This window comes from Octodon degus, unplaced genomic scaffold, assembly GCF_000260255.1.
Source record: "Octodon degus isolate 3935 unplaced genomic scaffold, OctDeg1.0 scaffold00223, whole genome shotgun sequence".
In the NCBI taxonomy this organism is placed as follows: Eukaryota; Metazoa; Chordata; class Mammalia; order Rodentia; family Octodontidae; genus Octodon; species Octodon degus.
In genome coordinates, this window is record NW_004524799.1 from 1,942,517 (window position 1) to 1,962,717 (window position 20,201).

General features: G+C 39.1%; 1 protein-coding gene across 1 annotated transcript in view; it reads left to right on the plus strand.

The window, feature by feature from the left end:
- The window catches only part of Maob (monoamine oxidase B), a 175,231-nt gene that overhangs the window by 75,049 nt on the left and 79,981 nt on the right, over window positions 1–20,201 (plus strand). The window contains exon 3 of the mRNA XM_004645314.2: window positions 2,057–2,194. Coding sequence (XP_004645371.1) covers window positions 2,057–2,194 — 138 coding nt within the window. The remainder of the gene's footprint in view (window positions 1–2,056; window positions 2,195–20,201) is intronic.

Sequence of the window (20,201 nt, forward strand, 5' to 3'; positions counted from 1 at the left end):
TCTCTCCATCTCTCTCTTCTTCCAATATCTGTTTCTGTCTCCATTCCCCTGTGAAGTTGCTGATAAAAACACTGAGCTATAGCCCGTGGCCCAGCTTTTCTTATAATTTACTTTCTTTTCAACTCTTTCTGCGCTCCTGTTCTCCTGTCCTATCACAATATTTGGCATTATCATCCAGATGGGTGGAAGGAGGAATGGGGAATGTGTGTGAAATAACAATAAAAATCTAGCAAGTCTTCGTACTTTTAACTTCTATTTGTGGTGCTTCACTAAGCACTAAAATAACCACTTTTTTAAACTATTTTTTTGGGGGTCCCAGGGTTCAAACTCAGGACCTTGAGCTTGCCAGACAGGCATTTAAGCCATTGAGCTATCTCCCTGGCCCTCATAATCATTTCAACCACAGAATCTATGGGAGGCAGAGTAGGGAGAGTCTTGGTCTCATTGATTTATTTTTCATTTATACTCTTTTAATCAATAAATCATAATTGTGCTACCTTAATAAAGTATGATGTGATGCATATACAATAAGAAGTGATTAAATCCACTTAATTAACTTATTTATCATCTCTGTGCATTTTTGTGCTGATACATTTGAAATTTAGTTATTTTGAAATATACATTACTGGGGGCTGGTGAGATGGCTCAGTGGTCTAAAGCACCTACTTAGAACAAGCTTAGCAAAGCACAGGGACCGCGGTTCAATCCCCCAGCACCACATGCCAGCCAGCCCCGCCCCCTGGTGGGCTGAGCTGGCCACACACACACACACACACACTAAATAAATAAATAAATAAATAAATTTTTTAAAAAAGAAACATTACTGACCATGGTATTGCAATAGCATTCCAATCCTAATCCTCCTGTCTATTTGAAACTTTGTGTACTTGGACCACGGCCTCCTCATGCCTTAAGCCCACCCTCATGGCCTTAGTATATCTTCTTATGTTTTCTGGAGTTCACCTTATTTTTCAGATTCCATATGTGAGTGAGATCATGGAGTCCTTAGTTTTCTGTGTCCAGTTTATTTCACTTAGCACTATATCTTCCAGTTCCATCTATGCTACTCCAAATGACAGAAATTGCCTTCTTTCTTAATAAAGCTGCATGGTATTCTATTGTGAATGTAAACCACATTTTCTTCATCCATTCAAATTTGTGTTCTTTTTTTAGGAGGTTGAGTAGGGAGCTAAATTTTAAAAAAAGGAAGGCCATTTCTGGTGTCACTAAGTAGGCACTTGGCTCTGCTTAGACATGATCAGAGCTACTTGAGCGTTTCTACACATTTCTTACTCAAAGGTTGCTGCTTAGTATTTAGAAATGACAGATTGGGGCTAGGAGTGTAGCTAAGTGGTAGAGTGGTTTGCCCAAAGTGCACAGGGTTCTGTTCCATCTGTCCCCACTGCTGCTAAAACAACAGAACAGAACAAAAAGCAAAAAATGTATTGATTTCACATATCTAGAAAAAGCATATAAAATACTATTAAACAAAAAAAGTAGCATCAAAGATGTAAATTAGTACCTGGTAGTATATCTTTTAAGCATCTCAGTTAACAAGTCTTATAAGAAGTGATCGTTTCCTTTCTTGCTTGTTCTCTATTATTATATCCCTCAAAATGAGCCTGAAGTATGAATAAAGTGATTTCTGAACAGTTTACAAATTCAAGGCAAGGGGGCCGGGGAGACTGCTCAGTAGAATAAGTGCTTGCCTGGCAAGAGCAAGGGCCTGAGTTCAATACCCGATTCTGCCAAAAAAAAAAAAAAAAAAAAAAAAAAAAAAAAAACCAAATTCAAAGGAAAGCATGTTATGCTATATTGTGATCAATAGTATTCATAAATTTTTTGCTTGTTTAGCATTCAATCAATTTTGCTTTAAATTTAAGATTGGATCAATGACTATTAAATCACATGGATGAAATAGAGTTGATAACAGAATTCAGTTTTCCATGAATATTTCTCAAAATGTATCTACAACATGTAAAATATCAATTTGCTTATTTTACAACTTTTTACATTTCCTCGTTTTTTCACAATATTTTTTCCCATGGGAAAACAGAACCAAAATGTGAAATATGTGGACCTTGGAGGATCCTATGTTGGGCCAACCCAGAATCGCATTTTAAGGTTGGCCAAGGAGCTGGGACTGGAGACCTACAGAGTGAATGACATTGAGCATCAGATTCACCATGTAAAGGTAAGCTGAGGCCAGACACTGAAAATTTGAAATTTTCTATGAGCATAACCCTCTGAGTTCCAGATCATTCTCTCAGAAAATCTTCTGCCTCTTTCATAATGCATATATGTTCTATAAATTTAACCACTCATTTATTCATTTATTATTAAAGACTTAGGGAGGAATTCTGCCCTATTTAAGGTTATATTGTCAATTTGATAAGATGTTTAACAAATCCAATGGAGAAAAACATTTGTGATTTATTTATTAAATCTCTCTCTTTAAATACCTGTGACCCCTTCATGTTATATAAAAACCAATATGCAATTTTATAAATGCTACCCTAGGCTTTCTATTATAAAGATTATTTGGAATATGGCTCATGACACATTTCAAAATATTATCATTCTGTCCTATGTTGGTTAAAATTATTCTTTTTTAGAGGCTGATGGGAAAAGGGCTCAAGCTCCAAATCCTGTCACCTGCTGGGAAGCTTCATTGATCATCCACAGGTCCTGCCAGTGCTGCCCCCTGGGTCTTTCCTTCTCCTGGTTTCAGCTTCTGTGACAGCTGTGCTCACTGAGGCTCATGGCTTGGAACTCTTTCCTTCCTTTATCTTGATGTTAATCTGGGTTCCAGTTCACATCTTCATCTTGATTTTCCTCCCTATACCCCACACATTTGCGTGTTGCACACAGGACCGAGGTTCTGAGCAGTGGAGGGCTTTTGAACTGCAGAAACACAGACAGCTTAGAAGTGAAGAGTGCACAGCCCAGGAAGTCCTTTGACCAAAGCACCCCGAGGGCCTCTCACTACTCCCATTTCCCTGTGGATTCCAGTTTCCTTGTATTTGTTGCTCTTCAGATTCTGTTCACATCTCTGTTTCCTGTTTTCCAGAATCCTTACCTTGCTCAAAAATATATAAATAAATGAAAACTACTTATGTTCTCTGACAAGCAAAGAAACAGGCATCTATTCCAGGCCCCATTCTGGAGTCTCAGAACTGGCAGAGCTTTTCAGTTTCCATAGTTTCCTAGCAAGGTTCAGCCTCAAGAAAAAGTGGGACTTGTGGGAGGGGCTTTCAATACTACTTCCTGTAAAATATTTGTGTTCATTGAATTGTACAAATAAAAACTCATTTTATAATGTTGCATATACAAAAAAATTTTCCATCGTTCCTCTCTTGTCCCACAGGTGGAAGTAATCAGTGTAGGCACATTTTTCTTTGTGGGTAGATGTTATCCTCTTAGAAAGATGGAAGTGGTGCTGGGATGGAAGCTCAATGGTTGATGTGTGCTCAGCATGGCTTGGCCCTGGGTTTGATCACTGACACTGAAAAAAAAGAAAAGAAAGGAAACAACCTCAGCAATGGTCAGCTTTGATTTATGTAGCAATTTTGAGACTCTTGTGTTTGTGAGTGATACTACCAAGAAAGACAAATAACAAACTATACATTATGAATCATTTAATAAAATAGGTTCCAAATATCTGCTTGGTATATGGTAGGAAAAAGGTTTCCTTGAGTTAGAAATAAACATTCTCATTGGTCTTCAAATTTTGTACAATTCGACATTTCAATATATTTTGACATTTCTTGCTTGTAGCAGAAAAAGGATCAGATGGATTAGAAATGAGAATGAAGCATGGTGATACTATGATATGATGAACACCCATCAACAGTTCTTTGTTGAGTTCTTTGGTTTTTTTAGATGTAGGTCAAAGGGCAGGCCAGATAGCTCAGCAGATTAAAGCACCTGCTTAGGCAGAGCGCAGTGGCCGGGGTTGATTCCCAGCTTGTCCTACCGGCCCCGCCCCCTGAGTGCACTGACTTGGCAACTGAGACTGGGCGTGGTGGCACCTGCCTGTAGTCCCAGAGCTTGGGAGGCTGAAAGCAGGAGAATCACTACGAGTCCGATCTATGTAGTGAGACCCTGTAGACCCTGTAATAAATACATTAAAAAAAATTAGTGTAGGTCAAGGTGGCTAATTTTTAATGTCTTCCTTATTCTACCTGGACAACTAAAGAAATTGACTTCTCCAAATATGAGGATCTCTTGGATTTTTCCAGACATAGGAGATGACCACAGATTATATTCATCTTTATGCCCTTGACCAGATAGGGATTCTGGTTAGTGCAGAGCTATGCCCTGCATACACATAGCTTTTTTTTTTCTGGTAATCTTACAGCTGCCATTAGGTCCTTTGCTTGAGAAAAATATTTCAAGTTATCAATTACAGAAATGATGATGTTAGATTTACATGATTTTTTACAGGCCTGGCAAATTGTACTGCTTTCTTAGACTCTTTGCAACACTCTTTGTGCAGGTAGGAAAGTACCTGCACTAGTAATTAAGCAGCATCCCTGATTTAATAGAGGGTAACTACCAACAGTGCTGTTTCTATAATTTAAAATAAATCTTAAAAAATAAATAAAATAAAATAAATCTTATTGCCTTTTAAATTATTGTAAATGTAAAGCATGTCTACTGTAAAAATATAATTAGAAAATATGGGTAAAGAAAAACAAATTTCAAACACCCTGTATAAGCCTATTTTGAGAAAAATCACTCCAAAATTATTGGTTCTTAGGCTCTCAGAGTCCAAAGTTGCTATTGTCTGACCTCTGCTGGAGAAAACAGGAAATATCAACAAATTTAAAAATTACTGTGTACCTATGCATATTTCTGTATGTCTGATATACTAATTTACTTTCTAAGTAATTCTTATTAATAACACAGATTGAAACACTAATGACTCTATGAAACTAATTTTTTTCAATCTTGACAAAAGTACCACTTTCGCTACCTTGTGGTCATATCTAGCGACAAGCTATAAGATAAAAAGTATAAACCTATTTTGAGAAAAATCACTCCGAAGTTGGATGGCTGTATCTTTTTCTAGAGTTACTGACAAGAACTAACATTCTATTTCCTATTGTATGCAAGAGAATTAGCTCACAAATTTGTCTCTTCTGTCAAGGAAGACAGAGCTCTGGGCATTTGAACATTTCCCTCTGTCACTACTTTATTTTATTTTATTTATTTATTTATTTATTTATTTATCTATTTATTTTGGTGGAACTGGGTATTGAACTCAGGCCCTTGCGCTTGCCAGGGAAGCACTTATTCTACTGAGCTATTTCCTCCGTCCTGTATTACAACTTTTAAATTTTTTTTAAAATGTGTTTTTTTTTTAATTTTTATTTATTTGAGAGAGAGAGAGAGAGAGAAAGTGTGTGTGGCCAGCTCAGCCCACCAGGGGGCGGGGCTGGCTGGCATGTGGTGCTGGGGGATCAAACCGCGGTCCCTGATGCTTTGCCAAGCTTGTTCTAAGTAGGTGCCTTAGACCACTGACCCATCTCTCCAGCCCCTGTATTACAACTTTAATGCCTGTTGTCTCCAAGTGCAAACTGTGGTTCATGTAAACACATAGCACATTTGTGCCTTGTTTCTTCAGCAAACCTGAATAGTGAAAGTATCTGGTATACTGCTTACCATATTGTCATCACCTCGGAGCAAATCAGCCCATTTAAAGGGATCTTTTATTTTAAAAGAAATTACTTACGTGATTGCTAATGGGAGAGGGTTTTGTGTGCAGCCTTCCTAATATTAGGTTCCTGGTTTATACTGGTTCTTTTTTGGTGGTGCTGTTAAGGATGAAAACCAAGGCTCTGCACATAGTAGGCGCTCTACTCCTTGAGCTACACCCCCAGCCCAATTGGTTGGTAATAAATTTGATGAAATTAAGCTACCCATAAAAAGACAAGGACACGGTAGCTCATGGTATGTTAGCTACCCACCTGAAAATGTGTTTTGCCTCAAGACAGGATGACTTCCGTAATTATAAATTCTCTGATAGGTACAGAATAAATGGGTAACAGATAGGGTGTGTTTATATTGGTTCCATAAATAAGCATCCATAAATCTTGCTGAATTGTGATAAACCACCCTCTATTTTATACTGCCTGGGTCCAATTTTTCAGAAATACTTACATCTATTGGATGGCATTCAGTATTAGTGCTACTATAGATCTGTTTTTATGCTATTAAAATGTGTTGTTTTCCAAAAACGACTTTGTGGTAAAAATGTGATATCACACAGTATTGGGATTTCATTATTACTCAGAAAAGTCATCATTTCACTTGAAATTTATATAATTTGGAGGTACTTTCATCAGTTCTAAAGTCAAAGTTACGGGCCGGGGAGATAGCTCAGTAGAATAAGTGCTTGCCTGACAAGCACAAGGGCCTGCGTTCAATCCCTGGTTCCACCAAAAAACAAACAAACAAACAATAAAAAAACTAAAGTCAAAGTTATGACCATTAACAATTATTACAGTACCTACTGGCCAAATAGCTCAGTGAATTAAAGCACTTGCTTAGGGGAGTTCAATTCCAGAGCCTGTAGTGCTGGCCGTACTCTCAGGGCATGCTGAGTGGGCGATTGAGACTAGGCGTGGTGGCACACGCACCTGTAATCCCAGCTCTTGGGAGACTGAACGCAGGCAGATCACTATGAGTCCAATCTATGCAGTGAGACCCGGTAGACCCTGTCCTAAATGCAGAAAGTAGACACACTGAGAAAGAAAATATTCAGAACATTTATTTTTTATTTTTTGGCTGGCTCAGGCTGCCTTAAGGGTGGGTCTGGTAAGGCATATGGAGCTGGGGATCGAACTGCGGTATCCTGCGCCTGGCTGCACTTACATAAGCAGGAGCTTAAACAACTGAGCTAACCAGCAGGCCCCAAAATAAAATATTCAAATGATAATTGTATTTAGAACATGGAAATCATCATGTTGCATAAAACCTTGGCATTTCTGGCAGATCAGCAGGCCCCTTCTGAGCCCAGTCTCCTTTAGGCTACTCATGCCCCTTCTCCATTTCACTACCCTCTGTGTTAACCCGGAGAAGCCTGACCCAAGTCCAGAGTGCACTTACTTTTCTTATGATGATGAGTGTTCAGACCAGTTCTGCTGAACTCTGTGTTTCACTAGGAACAGCTGCCTAGTTTACATGAACTTAACACATGCCATGTCCTTTTTACTGACTCCATAAGTCTGCCCTATCTGAGATAGGTTTAATGAGTCTTCTCTTCCACTTACATGCATCTCCATTCTCTTTCATATTTGTTTTGGAAATAAGTATAACTTGTCATCATGGAAGATTTTTTTTAAAAGGAAAAAATGTAGAAAATAGTTTTCTCTGCAGCAAGCAAACCCCATTTGTCTAGTGATCATTTTGAAACTTACGCCACCATTCTGGAAGCCAAAATTCTCATTGTGCTCTTTAGAGAATACAGGCAGATCTTCAGCATGTAATAAAACTTTGCAATCAATGTCTGGATTTGGAATAATGTTTTAGGATATGAGATGAATTTATTCTAGGTCTCCATAGTTTCCATTTGGAACTTAAAATATAAACTCAGTAAACATATTCTCCGTGCATACACGTCTGGACAAATTTAACAGTGACTAAAGTTGTGGGAAACACAGAGTGAGTTTTAAATTACATTAAGGGTAGAAATTAGATAATGTATATAATTTAATTGTGAGTTTGGATTCACTGAGGAACACAGGGCTGCAACTTAAATCATGTGCAAAATCTCACCACATGAGATCTTTTTTTTTTTTCCTCAATGGAGAAGAAAGTTTTTATTTAGCAGCCACGCATAATTCAGAATCTTAACACATGAAGAAACATACATGCAAAGTGACAATGAGGAAGTTTAAAGTTACAATTAACCACCAGCTATATTTTGTCAGTGAACACTCAAGAGTTTTCTAAGTTATGCTGTAAATCATGTCATTTCTTGTTTCCAAAACCCTGTACCTCTTTTATGGGAAATTCACGTTTCCACAATGAAATGATAAAGGTTATGTGTTGTCTGCCAGAAAAATGCATATAAACACATAAATGCTCAAAACTATTAATGGAGGCACATGAGATCTTGGTGATCATGAGATCGTGGGGTGTGACTGAGTCACCCAGAGAAGATGAGTGTGAAGGGATGCAGCTACCAAAGGTGGTGGCTGATAAGGCAACCACTCAACAAGTTCCACAGCTTCAGCAGCACTAAGAGATTAGTAAGAACTACACGATGGCTTCCAACGTTAGTCTGCCTTATCACAGCCTCCGCAGCCACATCCTGCAGACAGGCAGGGCACGGATCCTCAGCCCGTTCACTGCATAGCCTGTGCTTTTCTCTTGACTTCTGTTGCCACCAGATGAGGACAGAAAGGCTCAATAAATTCATTGCAACTGACAGGAAACAGGGGGGTTAGAGCATGAATCAATGACTTCATGTTTCAGGAACATGCTACCAAGTGTTTCCTGGCGGCTGGATGGGGAGTTTTCTGTCACTTCCCTCTTAACCCCAGCATTATCCCAAGCCCTGTAGCCTCCAGTTTCCTAACTTTGTCAAAGATTTTGGGGAAGTAGGATGGTTTTCTGTTACTTGTTTTTCTAAGTTTTATAATCTTTCACACATACATATATATGTATGTACATACATACATAATGTATAGAATATTTTGTTTATATTTATTTTTTTCTGTATTTTTAGGGAAGGGTCTACAGGGTGTTCAGGGTCTCACTACTAGATCAGACTCCTAGTGATCTTCCTGTTTACAGCCTCCCAAGAGCTAGGATTATAAGCATGCACCACCACACCCAGTCTCAATTAACCTCTCAGCACACCCTAGGGGTGGGGCTGGCACAGCTGGCCCAGGGATTGAACCCCTGCCCCCTGCCCCTGCTTGCAGGTACTTTAATCTGATGGGCTATTTGACTGGCCCTGTTTATATTTAATGTTCTTTGATTCCTGTATATAAAGTATAAATTTTTCATATACAGAAAGTTTTGCAGTCTGTTTTTCATTTATGACAATTTCACAATATTATGTCATTTGTAAATGCCATTTTAATTTAAATTTTTTATTTTTTTAATTTTTTTAAAATTTCATTTATTTGTGTGTGTATGTGTGTGTGTGTGTGTGTGTGTGTGGCCAGCTCAGCCCACCAGGGGGCCGGGCTGGCGGGCATGTGGTGCTGGAGGATTGAACTGCGGTCCCTGTGCTTTGCTAAGCTTGTTCTAAGTAGGTGCTCTAGACCACTGAGACATCTCACCAGCCCCTAAATTTTTTATTTTTAAAGAGCAAAATCAATAAAAACAATGACACAAAATTTAGTTTTTGTGTTCTAAAAATTTTATTTAAATCAGAAAACAATAAAAATGTTACAAAATTTATAAATGCCATTTTAAATAGATATGTACTATTCTATCATAAGAGTACTATAGGGACTGGTGAGATGGCTCAGTGGTCTAAAGCACCTACTTAGAACAAGCTTAGCAAAGCACAGGGACCGCGGTTCAATCCCCCAGCACCACATGCCAGCCAGCCCCGCCCCCTGGTGGGCTGAGCTGGCCACACACACACACACACACACACACACACACATAAATAAAATTTAAAAGAAATTAAAAAAAGAAACTGTCTCATTGCTAAAAAAAAAAGAGTACTATAATATTGTAGAAATTTAGCCAATTAGTTACTATTAAGCAAATATAATCTGTTCAAATCATCCAAAATTTATCCAACATCTAGTATATAGAAGTCACTGGGCTGAATAATTTGAGGTAATCTGGGTTACAGATCTTACAGATTTGTGGAATCAAAGATTATCTTCTCAATATGAAATGAAGGGCCAGCCAAATAGCTCAGCAGATTAAAGCATCTGCAAGCAGGTATAGGGGCCTCGATCCCAGGCCTGCCATGCCAGCCCCACTCCCAGGGCACACTGAGAGGGCACTTGAGACTGGGCGTGGTGACACTCCCGTGCTTGTAATCCCAGCACTTGGGAGGCTGTAAACAGGAGAATGACTAAGAGTTCGATCTAATAGTGAGAACCTGAACACCCTGTACACCCTTTTCTAAAAATATAGAAAAAGGATGAAGTGCACAAAAAAACAGGAAAAACTATAAAGTAAAGCAAAGAAAACTTTAAAAAAGAAGAAGAAAAAGACAAAGACAAAATATGCCCAAGCTAAGAAAAGAGAAGATCCTTAGATGATAATATTTGAAAATTGATGATAAGGGAAATTAAGGATTCTTTATTTATTTATTTTTTTGGTGGAACTGGGGATTGAACTCAGTCCCTTGCACTTGCCAGGTAAGCTCTTATTCTACTGAGCTATCTCCCCAGCCCCTAAAGGTTCTTAATCATGGCTATTCCATTTCCAGAGCTATGCCATTGCTTAAAACAAATATATTCTGTGTAAAAACCAACAATCACTAACGGTTTTCTTAGTAGTGTCTCTTAGAGATTTAAGGCTGAGAAATACTTGGCCTGCTTCCCAAAATATCCGGAATGAGTTTTGCCAGTGCATTGCCACTTTCTCTACCTTTCAAGCTTATAAAACCAATTATGTGATGATTTGCATCCTGTCCTAAACTAATGACACATACTTGGAACTTTTTTGTCATAGCAGCATTTTATTTCAAAATATCAAGTGATGACTCAATTCAGGAATGGATAAGATTTGGTGAAAGTGGTGATCAGTATTAAAAACTTACATTTAGATAAAGAAATACGAAAAATTGGAGTAATTTTCAAGTACCTTTATGTCCTTTAAAATAACAAGCACAATTAAATCTTCATTTTATTTGTCTTTGTCCTCTCGCTCCTTTCTTTCTTCCTTTTTTGTTTCTCATCTCTCAATCATCCATTTGTTTACTGCTTCTTCCACAGCAACCATGTACCCATCCATGTACTCATTTCTCTATCTTATAGATGCTTATAAAGAGGTCTGGAATGTCATACAACAAATGGGGTGTGTGTGTGTGTGTGTGTGTGTGTGTGTGTGTGTGTGTTTTAGCTTGGATGGTGTGATATGAGGTAATTTTCTCTTTCTCCTTTGTACTTTCTTTTTTGTATTGCTAGAACTTTTCATAAAGAGCTCCTCTCATATTTATTTTTGAAATGTAATTAGACCCAGACTTTGGAGAGCTCATGATCTGTGACAAATTGGGCCCTGTGTTTCCAGCAAAACTCTGAGCTTCTCACCTGTCCATGCAGCAGTCTCCCAGGTTACATAGCCATTAACAATAACCAAGCTGCTTCCAGCCAGGCTTAGTGACTGAACTTAGATCTTTTGAATTTAGTCGGTCTAGATCTCAAAGCAGCTGTTCTAATGCAGAACCTCAAAGGCTCTGATCCTGGTATTACTGGACTACAGAATTTTCCCAGTGGTCTGATACACACACACACACACACACACACACACACACACCTCAGCCTCATCCTCATCATCAGCCTTTTGTGGAAACTTGCCATGTTATTATGCCTTGTGCATTGATTTCTAAAGAGAATTATTTGCAGTAAGTGATGTCAGTGAATATCATTGTCACCGACAAGGCTGCTGCAATACACTGAATGTCCTAAGAACATTTTAATAGGAAAGCTAGTCTGTTTAATTTCCTTTTAAAAACATGCTTTTCTAACAGACACTAGGACTTCTTACTATGAAGTAAGAATGTAAATGATGAGATACGAGGGAGAATAAAGCTTTCCAAATTCTTTTCAGGCCAGTGAACTCATTCTGGAAAGATTTCCATAGGCTCCTTTCGTAGTCATTGAGCTGGGACTCTCCTTGAAGTGTAGTGTTCCCTTGTTTGTTTCCGGTATTTTGAGTCACCTCAGAGGTTAGCACTTTGCTGGGGCAAAACTCAGATGGCCAAGCAAACAGGCTAAATAGATCATATAAAAGAGAAATAAAATGCTCTCTTCTCATTGTGTCACTTTCTAAGTTTCCTTCTGCTCCATTCTGGTTTCTTTAGACCTTAGAATATAGAACAATAATTGCAAACTGATTGAGGCTCTCTTGATTGCTGATTAGTCATGCTGCACTGCAGAGCTAAATTCAGAGAAATAAAATACATTATGTTTTGTCATATGCAGGAAATCTGTAAATACTCATTAAAATAGTTTAGAACAGTATTTCCCAATAGAAATATAAATATGCATTCATAAGTGGTTTTAAGTTTTATATTAAAAAGTGGAAAGGGCCGGCCAGATAGCTCAGTGGAATAAAGCTCCTGCTTAGGTAGACACAGGAACCAGAGTTTGATCCCCAGCATAGGATCGTGCCAGCTCCACCCCCAGGGCATGCTGAGATGGCAACTGAGACTGGATGTGGTGGTGTGCACCTGTAATCCCAGCACTTGGGAGGCTGAAAACAAGAGAATCACAATGAGTCAGATCTGTGTAGTGAGACCCAGTAGACCCTGTACTAAATATATAAAAAAATGAAAAAAAAAAAAAAACACATGAAGTGAAGTTTAGGGTTGTGATATAGCTCAGTGGTAGAATGTATGCTTTGCATCCATTGGACCCTGAGTTTTATTTTCAGCACTGCTTAAAAACCCGATTAATTTTATTTTTACTTATTTGTGTATTTTTTATACAGGAAAAAAGATGTATTGGGCCGGGGAGATGGCTCAGTGGAATAAGCTCTTCCCTGGCAAGTGCAAGGGCCTGAGTTCAATCCCCGGTTCTGCCAAAAAAAAAGAAAAAAGAAGAAAGATTGTATTTAGAATTAGCCAGCTGGACTAAGTTTAGATGACCCCAATTCTGTTGGCAACATCCAGTACATCATAATTGGGAACCAGTCGAACATATGCCTTCTTCTCACCATCAGACCTGAATAGGGTATTGACCTTGGCACCATCGATGTCATAGAGCTTCCTCACAGCTTGTTTGATTTGGTGCTTATTGGCTTTGACACCCACAGTGAACACGAGTATGTTGTTGTTCTCGATCTTTTTCATGGCTGACTGTGGTCAGGGGGAACTTGATGATGGTTTAGTGGTCAAACTTGTTTCTCCTAGGGGCGCTCTTCCATGGGGGCTGCCTCCAGAGTCACAGTGTCTTAGGACTGTGGAAGGAGGGTGATCTTTGTATCTTCTTCTTTTTGTAGCTGTGGATACCTTTCAGCATGGCCTTCTTGGCCATCAAAGCTTTTGCTTTGGCTTCAACTTTGGGAGGGGCAGGGGCTTCCTTCTTTGTCTTCGGTGTCATCTTGGTAAAAAGGCTCAAAAAACCTATTAATTTTAATAATAGAACTTATTTAAACCAGTATATCCAGAATATCATTTCAACTTAAAATCTATATAAAATTATTAATGAAATAGTCCTCATTCTTTTTCTTCAATCTGAGGATTGAACCTAGGATCTTCACATGATTTTCACATTGAACTACTTTCCTAGATCTTTTTATATGTTTTTATTTTGAGGCAGGATCTTGTTCAATCACTAAGTTGCCCAGGCCAGCCTTGAACTTGTGCTCACCTTGCCTTAGCTTCTCAGAGTACCAGGATTACAGGTGTGGGCATGAATTCGGAAATAAATGGAGTGAAACTCCTTATATGTCTGTTGCTTCCTAAGAGCAGACTTATTTTGAATAATTTGAAGAAACTCCTGTGTGCACAGGGTGACACTATATCCTTGTGATTTTAATATGTGATACAGTCAACAAGTTGGAACTAAATGAGGTTGACATGGTCAGAGAGAAAAGTGTGAGTGAATGGTTTGAACACATCCCTAAACCTTGATGGATGGTGCTCAACAAATCAAAGAGAATAAATTTATAGAGGCTACAAACATCTTTTATAAGGACTAATTATTTTAATAGATTTTTAAGTTTGTCCTGCACTATAACCAACTCAAGAGAAACCTTTGAACTGGTCCAAAGAGCTATCAATAGTGTTTGTCTTAAAATATAATTTGAGAAGATTTCAATAAAAGATTTCAATAAAAAAGAAGATTTGGGGAGAATATAAGCTTTCTTCAGTGGGAGAAGTTTACTGATTTTTTTCATTGAACACACACATATCATGCAAAAATTCTGAACAAAAGGGTTGCAGAGTGACATGGGGCCCTTTACTGCTGCCCTAACTGTTCCCTTCATTTAGGCTGGCAAACGTTAAGGGCAACTGCCAGACACCTTCTAATTATGTGCAAACTAGAAAAACATCACAATTCCTAATTCCTTCTAATGTAATCTCTCAACCTAAACCAAGCATGAATGAACACGGTGGCTGTTGGAGATCTGGTTCAACACTGAATTTGTTAAGTACAGTAACTGACATCTTTTGAGACATATGCAAACCACTAAGCATTTGAGGTGCCTTAACTCACTAATACTCCAAAACGCAAAGATTGTTATCCTTTCTTTACCAGTGAGGGCACTGAGGCACAAAGCATATTTATGTGACTTGCTCCAGATACCCCAGTTTGTAAGTGATAGCTTGTTCAAAACTTAGGAATGTGGCCCCTCTGCTGAGGTGCTGGCCTACATGGATATTCTAATTAAGAAAGCCTAAAGTGCCAATAAAAACTAAGAGTAGGGTGAGAGTGCTGAGGGTTGAACTGTGGGCCGGGTCCTCAGCCCTCCTTTCTGTTGAAATTCTTGCTTCCTAATGCTGGCTTTTTCTGTCTTGTAGAACATCACTGCTTTTTAAAAATCCATATTTGACTTCTTGCGACCTCCCCAATCTTCATGTGGTATCAGGATCCCACGTAAGCCATGAACATGAACTATCCATTTGGTTTAATGAACAGTGACTAAGAAACATTTGCTGGTGGTTTCTTGTTTTGTCCCCCAAGGGTCCATGCCTTTGAAGCTTGGTCCTGAATGTTCAGATGTTAACAGGCAGAGAGACCTTTGAGGGGTGAGACCTACTGTGGGTTCGCTAGGTCACTGGAGGTGCTACCTTTAGAAGGGATTAAGGTAGTTCTCAGGGGACCCTGGTTAATTCCCTCGTGAAAGAGTTTATAAAAGAGCAAGACTGCCCTCCACCTGACTCCTTCTGGCTTCCTGTCTTGTCCTGTGCTTTCTCTTTTCCTCAAGAACTCCTGCCATGATGCCATCTGCCATGATGTAACATAGTTTGGAGGACTCTTATCAGAGCTGACCATGTGTCAGTGCAGTACTCTCCAACCTCCAAAAATTATGAGCTAAATATACCTCTTTTTTTAAGGTACCTTAAAGGTATTTTGTTATAGCAATATCAAACAGACTAATGCAAAATTAAACCATCTCATTTCACTCTTAATCCATGAATTTGAGAAAGTGTTAAAGCTGCTCATTCTGGTGAGCCTGTTGGAATGCTGTGTCACATGAGATCAATGTAAAAATAGTTGCCCATACATGAATCTCAGGTAGACTTCATGTTTCTGCTGTGACATATGAGCACAGTAAAACTGGAAGAAGTATTGTTTGTGTATAACTTCATGCTCAGGCAGAAAAAAGAAGATAAATCTATATATTTGAGAATGACTTAAGTAGAGTAAATGTATTGGCAGTTGAATAGCACCACTATGATGCCTGGTAACCTTGATCCTTTGGATTAGAAAGGATATGAGTTCATTGACAAACAACAAGTTGTTTTTAAGCTGCCTGTGCTCTTTTAAGGCCAGGATGGTTGGGCTGCTTCTATTTTAGGGACCTAGTATTTCTCCCTGATTGGTTCCAGGCATTTCTTTCACTGTCCTGTTGATATCCTGTCTGTGTATCCAGGTTACAGTTAAGGTTTCTTGACCACAGAACTGTGGGAGAAAAAGCCAGAAGGAGAATAAACAAAATTCAATCTTTACTGTGGCCTTCAAGTCCCTAAATGTTATGCCCCTGCCAACCTCCTAACCTGGCTCTGTTCCACCACCTTGGCTTCTAGTGTGCCAAGTCTATTCCTATTCCTTGGTTTTTGCACTTTGATGCAGATTAAAGATGGCAAGCCACACATATTTTGACAGTGCTCCCGTGGAGAAGGAGAGGTGCGTGCCGTGTCCCCTTCTTTTGAGTGTGGGAGGGCTCTGTCACAGCTCTGACCAGGAGAATAGAATAAAAATGATACTGTTCCAGTTTGGGAGGTGCCAGGCCTTAAGAGATGGGCACATACCACATCCTCCTTGTAGCACCCAATCTTAAACCCTTGAGTAACATAGATAGTAACAAAGTCCTGCACCCCAACACCACCATGCTGGAGAGGTCACATGCAGCACTCTGGCCACCTGTCCCACTGAACCCAGTCTTCTATCTCTCACTACCTGGGAACTAGACATGGGAATGTAGCCATCCTGGATGTCCAGTCTATTGGAGCCTCTGAATGACTCCAGTCTCAGCCACTACAGGATGCAGCCATGTGAGCAACTCAAGCAAGAACGACCCAGATGTGCCCAATCAGCCCACACACAGAACTATGAGAGAAAAAAAATCCAATTAAAAGACACTAAGTTGTGGGGGTATTTCTTTATGCAGAAATAGGCAATCAAAATATGCCCTTAATTCCTTCCCAAAACAACATTCTTTCTTGAGACTTAAGTACCACGTTCTCAGGGAGACCTTCCCTGATGAGCCTATCTTTTTTAAAAAAAGTAATTTTCTTTTATTTTGAAGAGTAAAGACAAGAGCAAGAAAAATAAAAACAAAGACAGAAACAGGGTAACATATAACAACACATGTTACAGATTTTCAAAACAAGTATAGCTGATTAACAATGATTGATATATTATCTATTTTTATCATCAAATCTGTTGCTCAGATTAACAGATATAGTTATGCAAGATGAGATATAAGTTTGAGTATTACCACATGCTTTCAAGGAAACTTAAATTTTTATTCTTGTCTCTCATTTTCTTTTATTGCCTTTTAAAAAAATTACTTTAAAGAGAGTATAGTACTAATTAATATGACATTAGAAATGGTACACATTTAGAAGACCAAGATGACAGGTATTTCAAGCATGGTTTTAGTGGCACACATTGCTGTTCTCAGTGTAGTTGCTTAGTTCACAGATAAAAGCAGAGAGAGTTAAGGACCCTATCTTAAGGAGTAATCCCCTCACTATCATCTGGTGTTCTCTATTCCTAAATTATCTCTTGTCTAGTTCATCATAATATGAAGATGGCCTGGGCTGGGGAGATAGCTTGGTGGTCTGAGTACCTGCCCAGCAAGCGCAAAGAGCCAGATTTGATTCCCAGGACTGCATGCTGTGCTGGACGCAGAACCCCGGGCATGCTGTGGAACATGCCTGTAATCACAGCCCTGGGGAGGCTGAGATGGGAGGATTACTACAGGTCCAAGCTGCATACCAAGCTGCTTAGTGAGACCCGGTACCAAATAAATAAATGAATAAATAAATGATTTTTTTTTTAAAAAAAGATGACCTGCGGAAAACATCAGTTTGCCAAAGTTAAAAATAGAAGTGGTTTATAAAACCCCATAGCGCTATCCTGATGCCAGATGGTACTTCACTTGTGTCGTCTTAAACTGGCTACTATAAAGTAGCACACCATCTCTCAGACACCAGGGCCAATGCCACAAAGCTTCCCTTTGGCCTTAAAACATGATGCGCATCACTGTGCTATATAACTTCACCCAGCAAACCTAGTTAGACATTTTTCCTAGTTGGTCACAGCCTGGAATCCAGTGTACAAATCCAATATTGTATGTCTTGTGCATAACTGTTTTAAAGGATTTTATAGATGTATTTGTTTTTGTCTATTTTCTCCTGGTAGGATATAAGGTCCAAGAGGGCAGATATATTTGTATCTGTATCCATATCTACATGTAGATATTCCACTTCAATATTCTCATAACTTGGATCACAACACGGAACTTGGCCTTTGGTAAATGTTTCTTGCATATATGAGTGAAAGAGTGGGTCTTTGTGCCTATATAGGCCTTTCCTCTTCAGAGCAAGATCAGCAGATCTTGACTTGGTATCACTCTGTGGGGAAAACTGAAATATTTTAGTCCCAAGAAATCTAGTCCTAGAAGAAAATAAGTACCTCTTTAGTGTGATGTCAAGAAACTAGGGGAGAGAAGAGAGGGAGAAAGATAGAGTGGGGGCAGGAGAGGAAGAGGGAAGGAGGATGTGTACAAACTATACACTTCAGGAAAAGAACAAGTTGTATGAATATTTTAATACTAAATTTATTGAAACATCCTGAGATAGATCCAAGTTACCTTTGGCTTCTACAATTGCAAGAGGTGCTCACAGTGGCATCCATGAGCTTTCAGACAACTGCTAGTTCAGCGAACTGCTGCTTGAGTAACCTTGGTTGTTGAGATGATTGCACATGCACTTTCAATTTATTCTCTAAGGGCTGCTGGTGTAATGGGTTTTCTGTGATATACAACATCCTCTAGGGTCTCCCATACAAGTATAACACCGTCTGTTGAAAAAGTTTCATACTATTTTTCTTTTCCTCAAGCATGTATACATTTTTTAGTGGATTCTATATATTCATAAGGTGGTGAGTTGTAAAGTTACAGAGAATGGAAACTGTAAGTATGTGGCAGAGGACGGGAAGTAGGGTAGTCAGAGAGGGCTTCACTAAGGAGTTACCATCCAGCAAAAACTTCAAGGAGACAAGAAGTAAACAGTGGTTATTTGGATAAAAGTGTTCCAGCCAGAGGGAACGAATGGCAAATTCAGAACCCTGAAGCTGGCATGTGACAGTTATGGTTGTGAAACAAGGAACCCTTGTGGGTGCAGCCAAGGAGAGAAGGGAGAGTTGAGCAAGAGAAAACTGCTCTCAAAACAATGAAAAAGCAAATGAACCTTTTATCTGTAGGTTTGCAGACTGTGCCCATTTCACAGCCAGTGTCAAGCTGCCAACTTGTTACTGACTCAGACTTTGGAAGCCACATGCAGAATTGGCTCTTGTGACTCTGTACACAGAGGCTCAGCCCATTGCTGGAAAGCAGGGGAGGTAACCGAACTAGATGGCGTAGGGCCTAGTGCTAGTTGTCCCTGGGTGTCGGTAGGGAATGGATTCCAGGATCTGTGCAGATACCCAAATCTGCAGACGTTCATGTCCTTAATAGCACAGTATTTACATAGAACCTACATACATCTTCCCATGTGCTTTTGAGTAATTTCTAGATTACTCAGAGTATCTAAATCCTATGGGATAGTTAATTAGCTGTTGCTGTTTAGGGAGTAGTGATAAAAATGTCTTTACATGTTGAATCTAAATGCTTGTAATTGAACTCAAGTATTGTGAGAAATCACTGGAAGATTTGAAGCAGAGAAGCTGTGCAATGTGACTCATTGTTTTTCATTAGTACATGTTCATGATACATAGTAATGACCTGCATCTTGGGGAGTTGGTACATAGACATGTAACCTCTTGATCATTTTTTTACATTCCCTCCCCCCAGGCAGCCCCCTCTCTCCTTCCCCAGTCCTCTTCCCATCCTGCCAGAATCCACCTACTTGTTTCCTACCATTTCTCATTGATTTTGTTCTTTACATTATTTGAATTTTGGTTCTCACGAATTAGAGAAAACATGTGATATTTAACCTTCGGTGTCTGATTTATTTCACTAGGATTGTGAGATATGATTCATTTTAAAAGTAGTATTCTTCCAGGCATGGTGGTGCGCACGTGTAATCCCAGCTCTCAGGAGGCTGAGCAGGAGGATCACTGAGATTGGAGGCCAGAGTGAACTAATAGACAGCTTGTCTCAAAAACAATTTTTTTAAATGAAAGTAGTATTTTGCAGAAATTCCCACATGTGCAAGTAGATTCTTATTCTTTGTTTGGGTGCAGATGTGTACACACCCATGTCTATGTAAAGTTCTCATACACAACAGTTCACCCTATTGCTACTCTACACTTTCTTTGGGGCAGATACAAAACAGGGTACACTTTCTTTCCTGTAAAGAGCCAACTGTCTTTCTTCAGTTAAGCATTCGACAAAAAACTTGCTGCAATAAGAATGTCCTGTATTATTATATGTGGATTTTCTTTTTATTTTTTTAGACAAGGTCTCATTATGCAGCCTACACTGGCTTTGAATTCACTATGTAGTCCAGGCTGGCCTTGAACTCACAGTGACCCTCCTGCCTCAGCCTCCCCATATTATGTGTTTCGGAGGATACAAGGCACACTCAATCCTAGCTTCATTCTCTCTTTCTTTCTTTCTTTCTTTCTTTCTTTCTTTCTTTCTTTCTTTCTTTC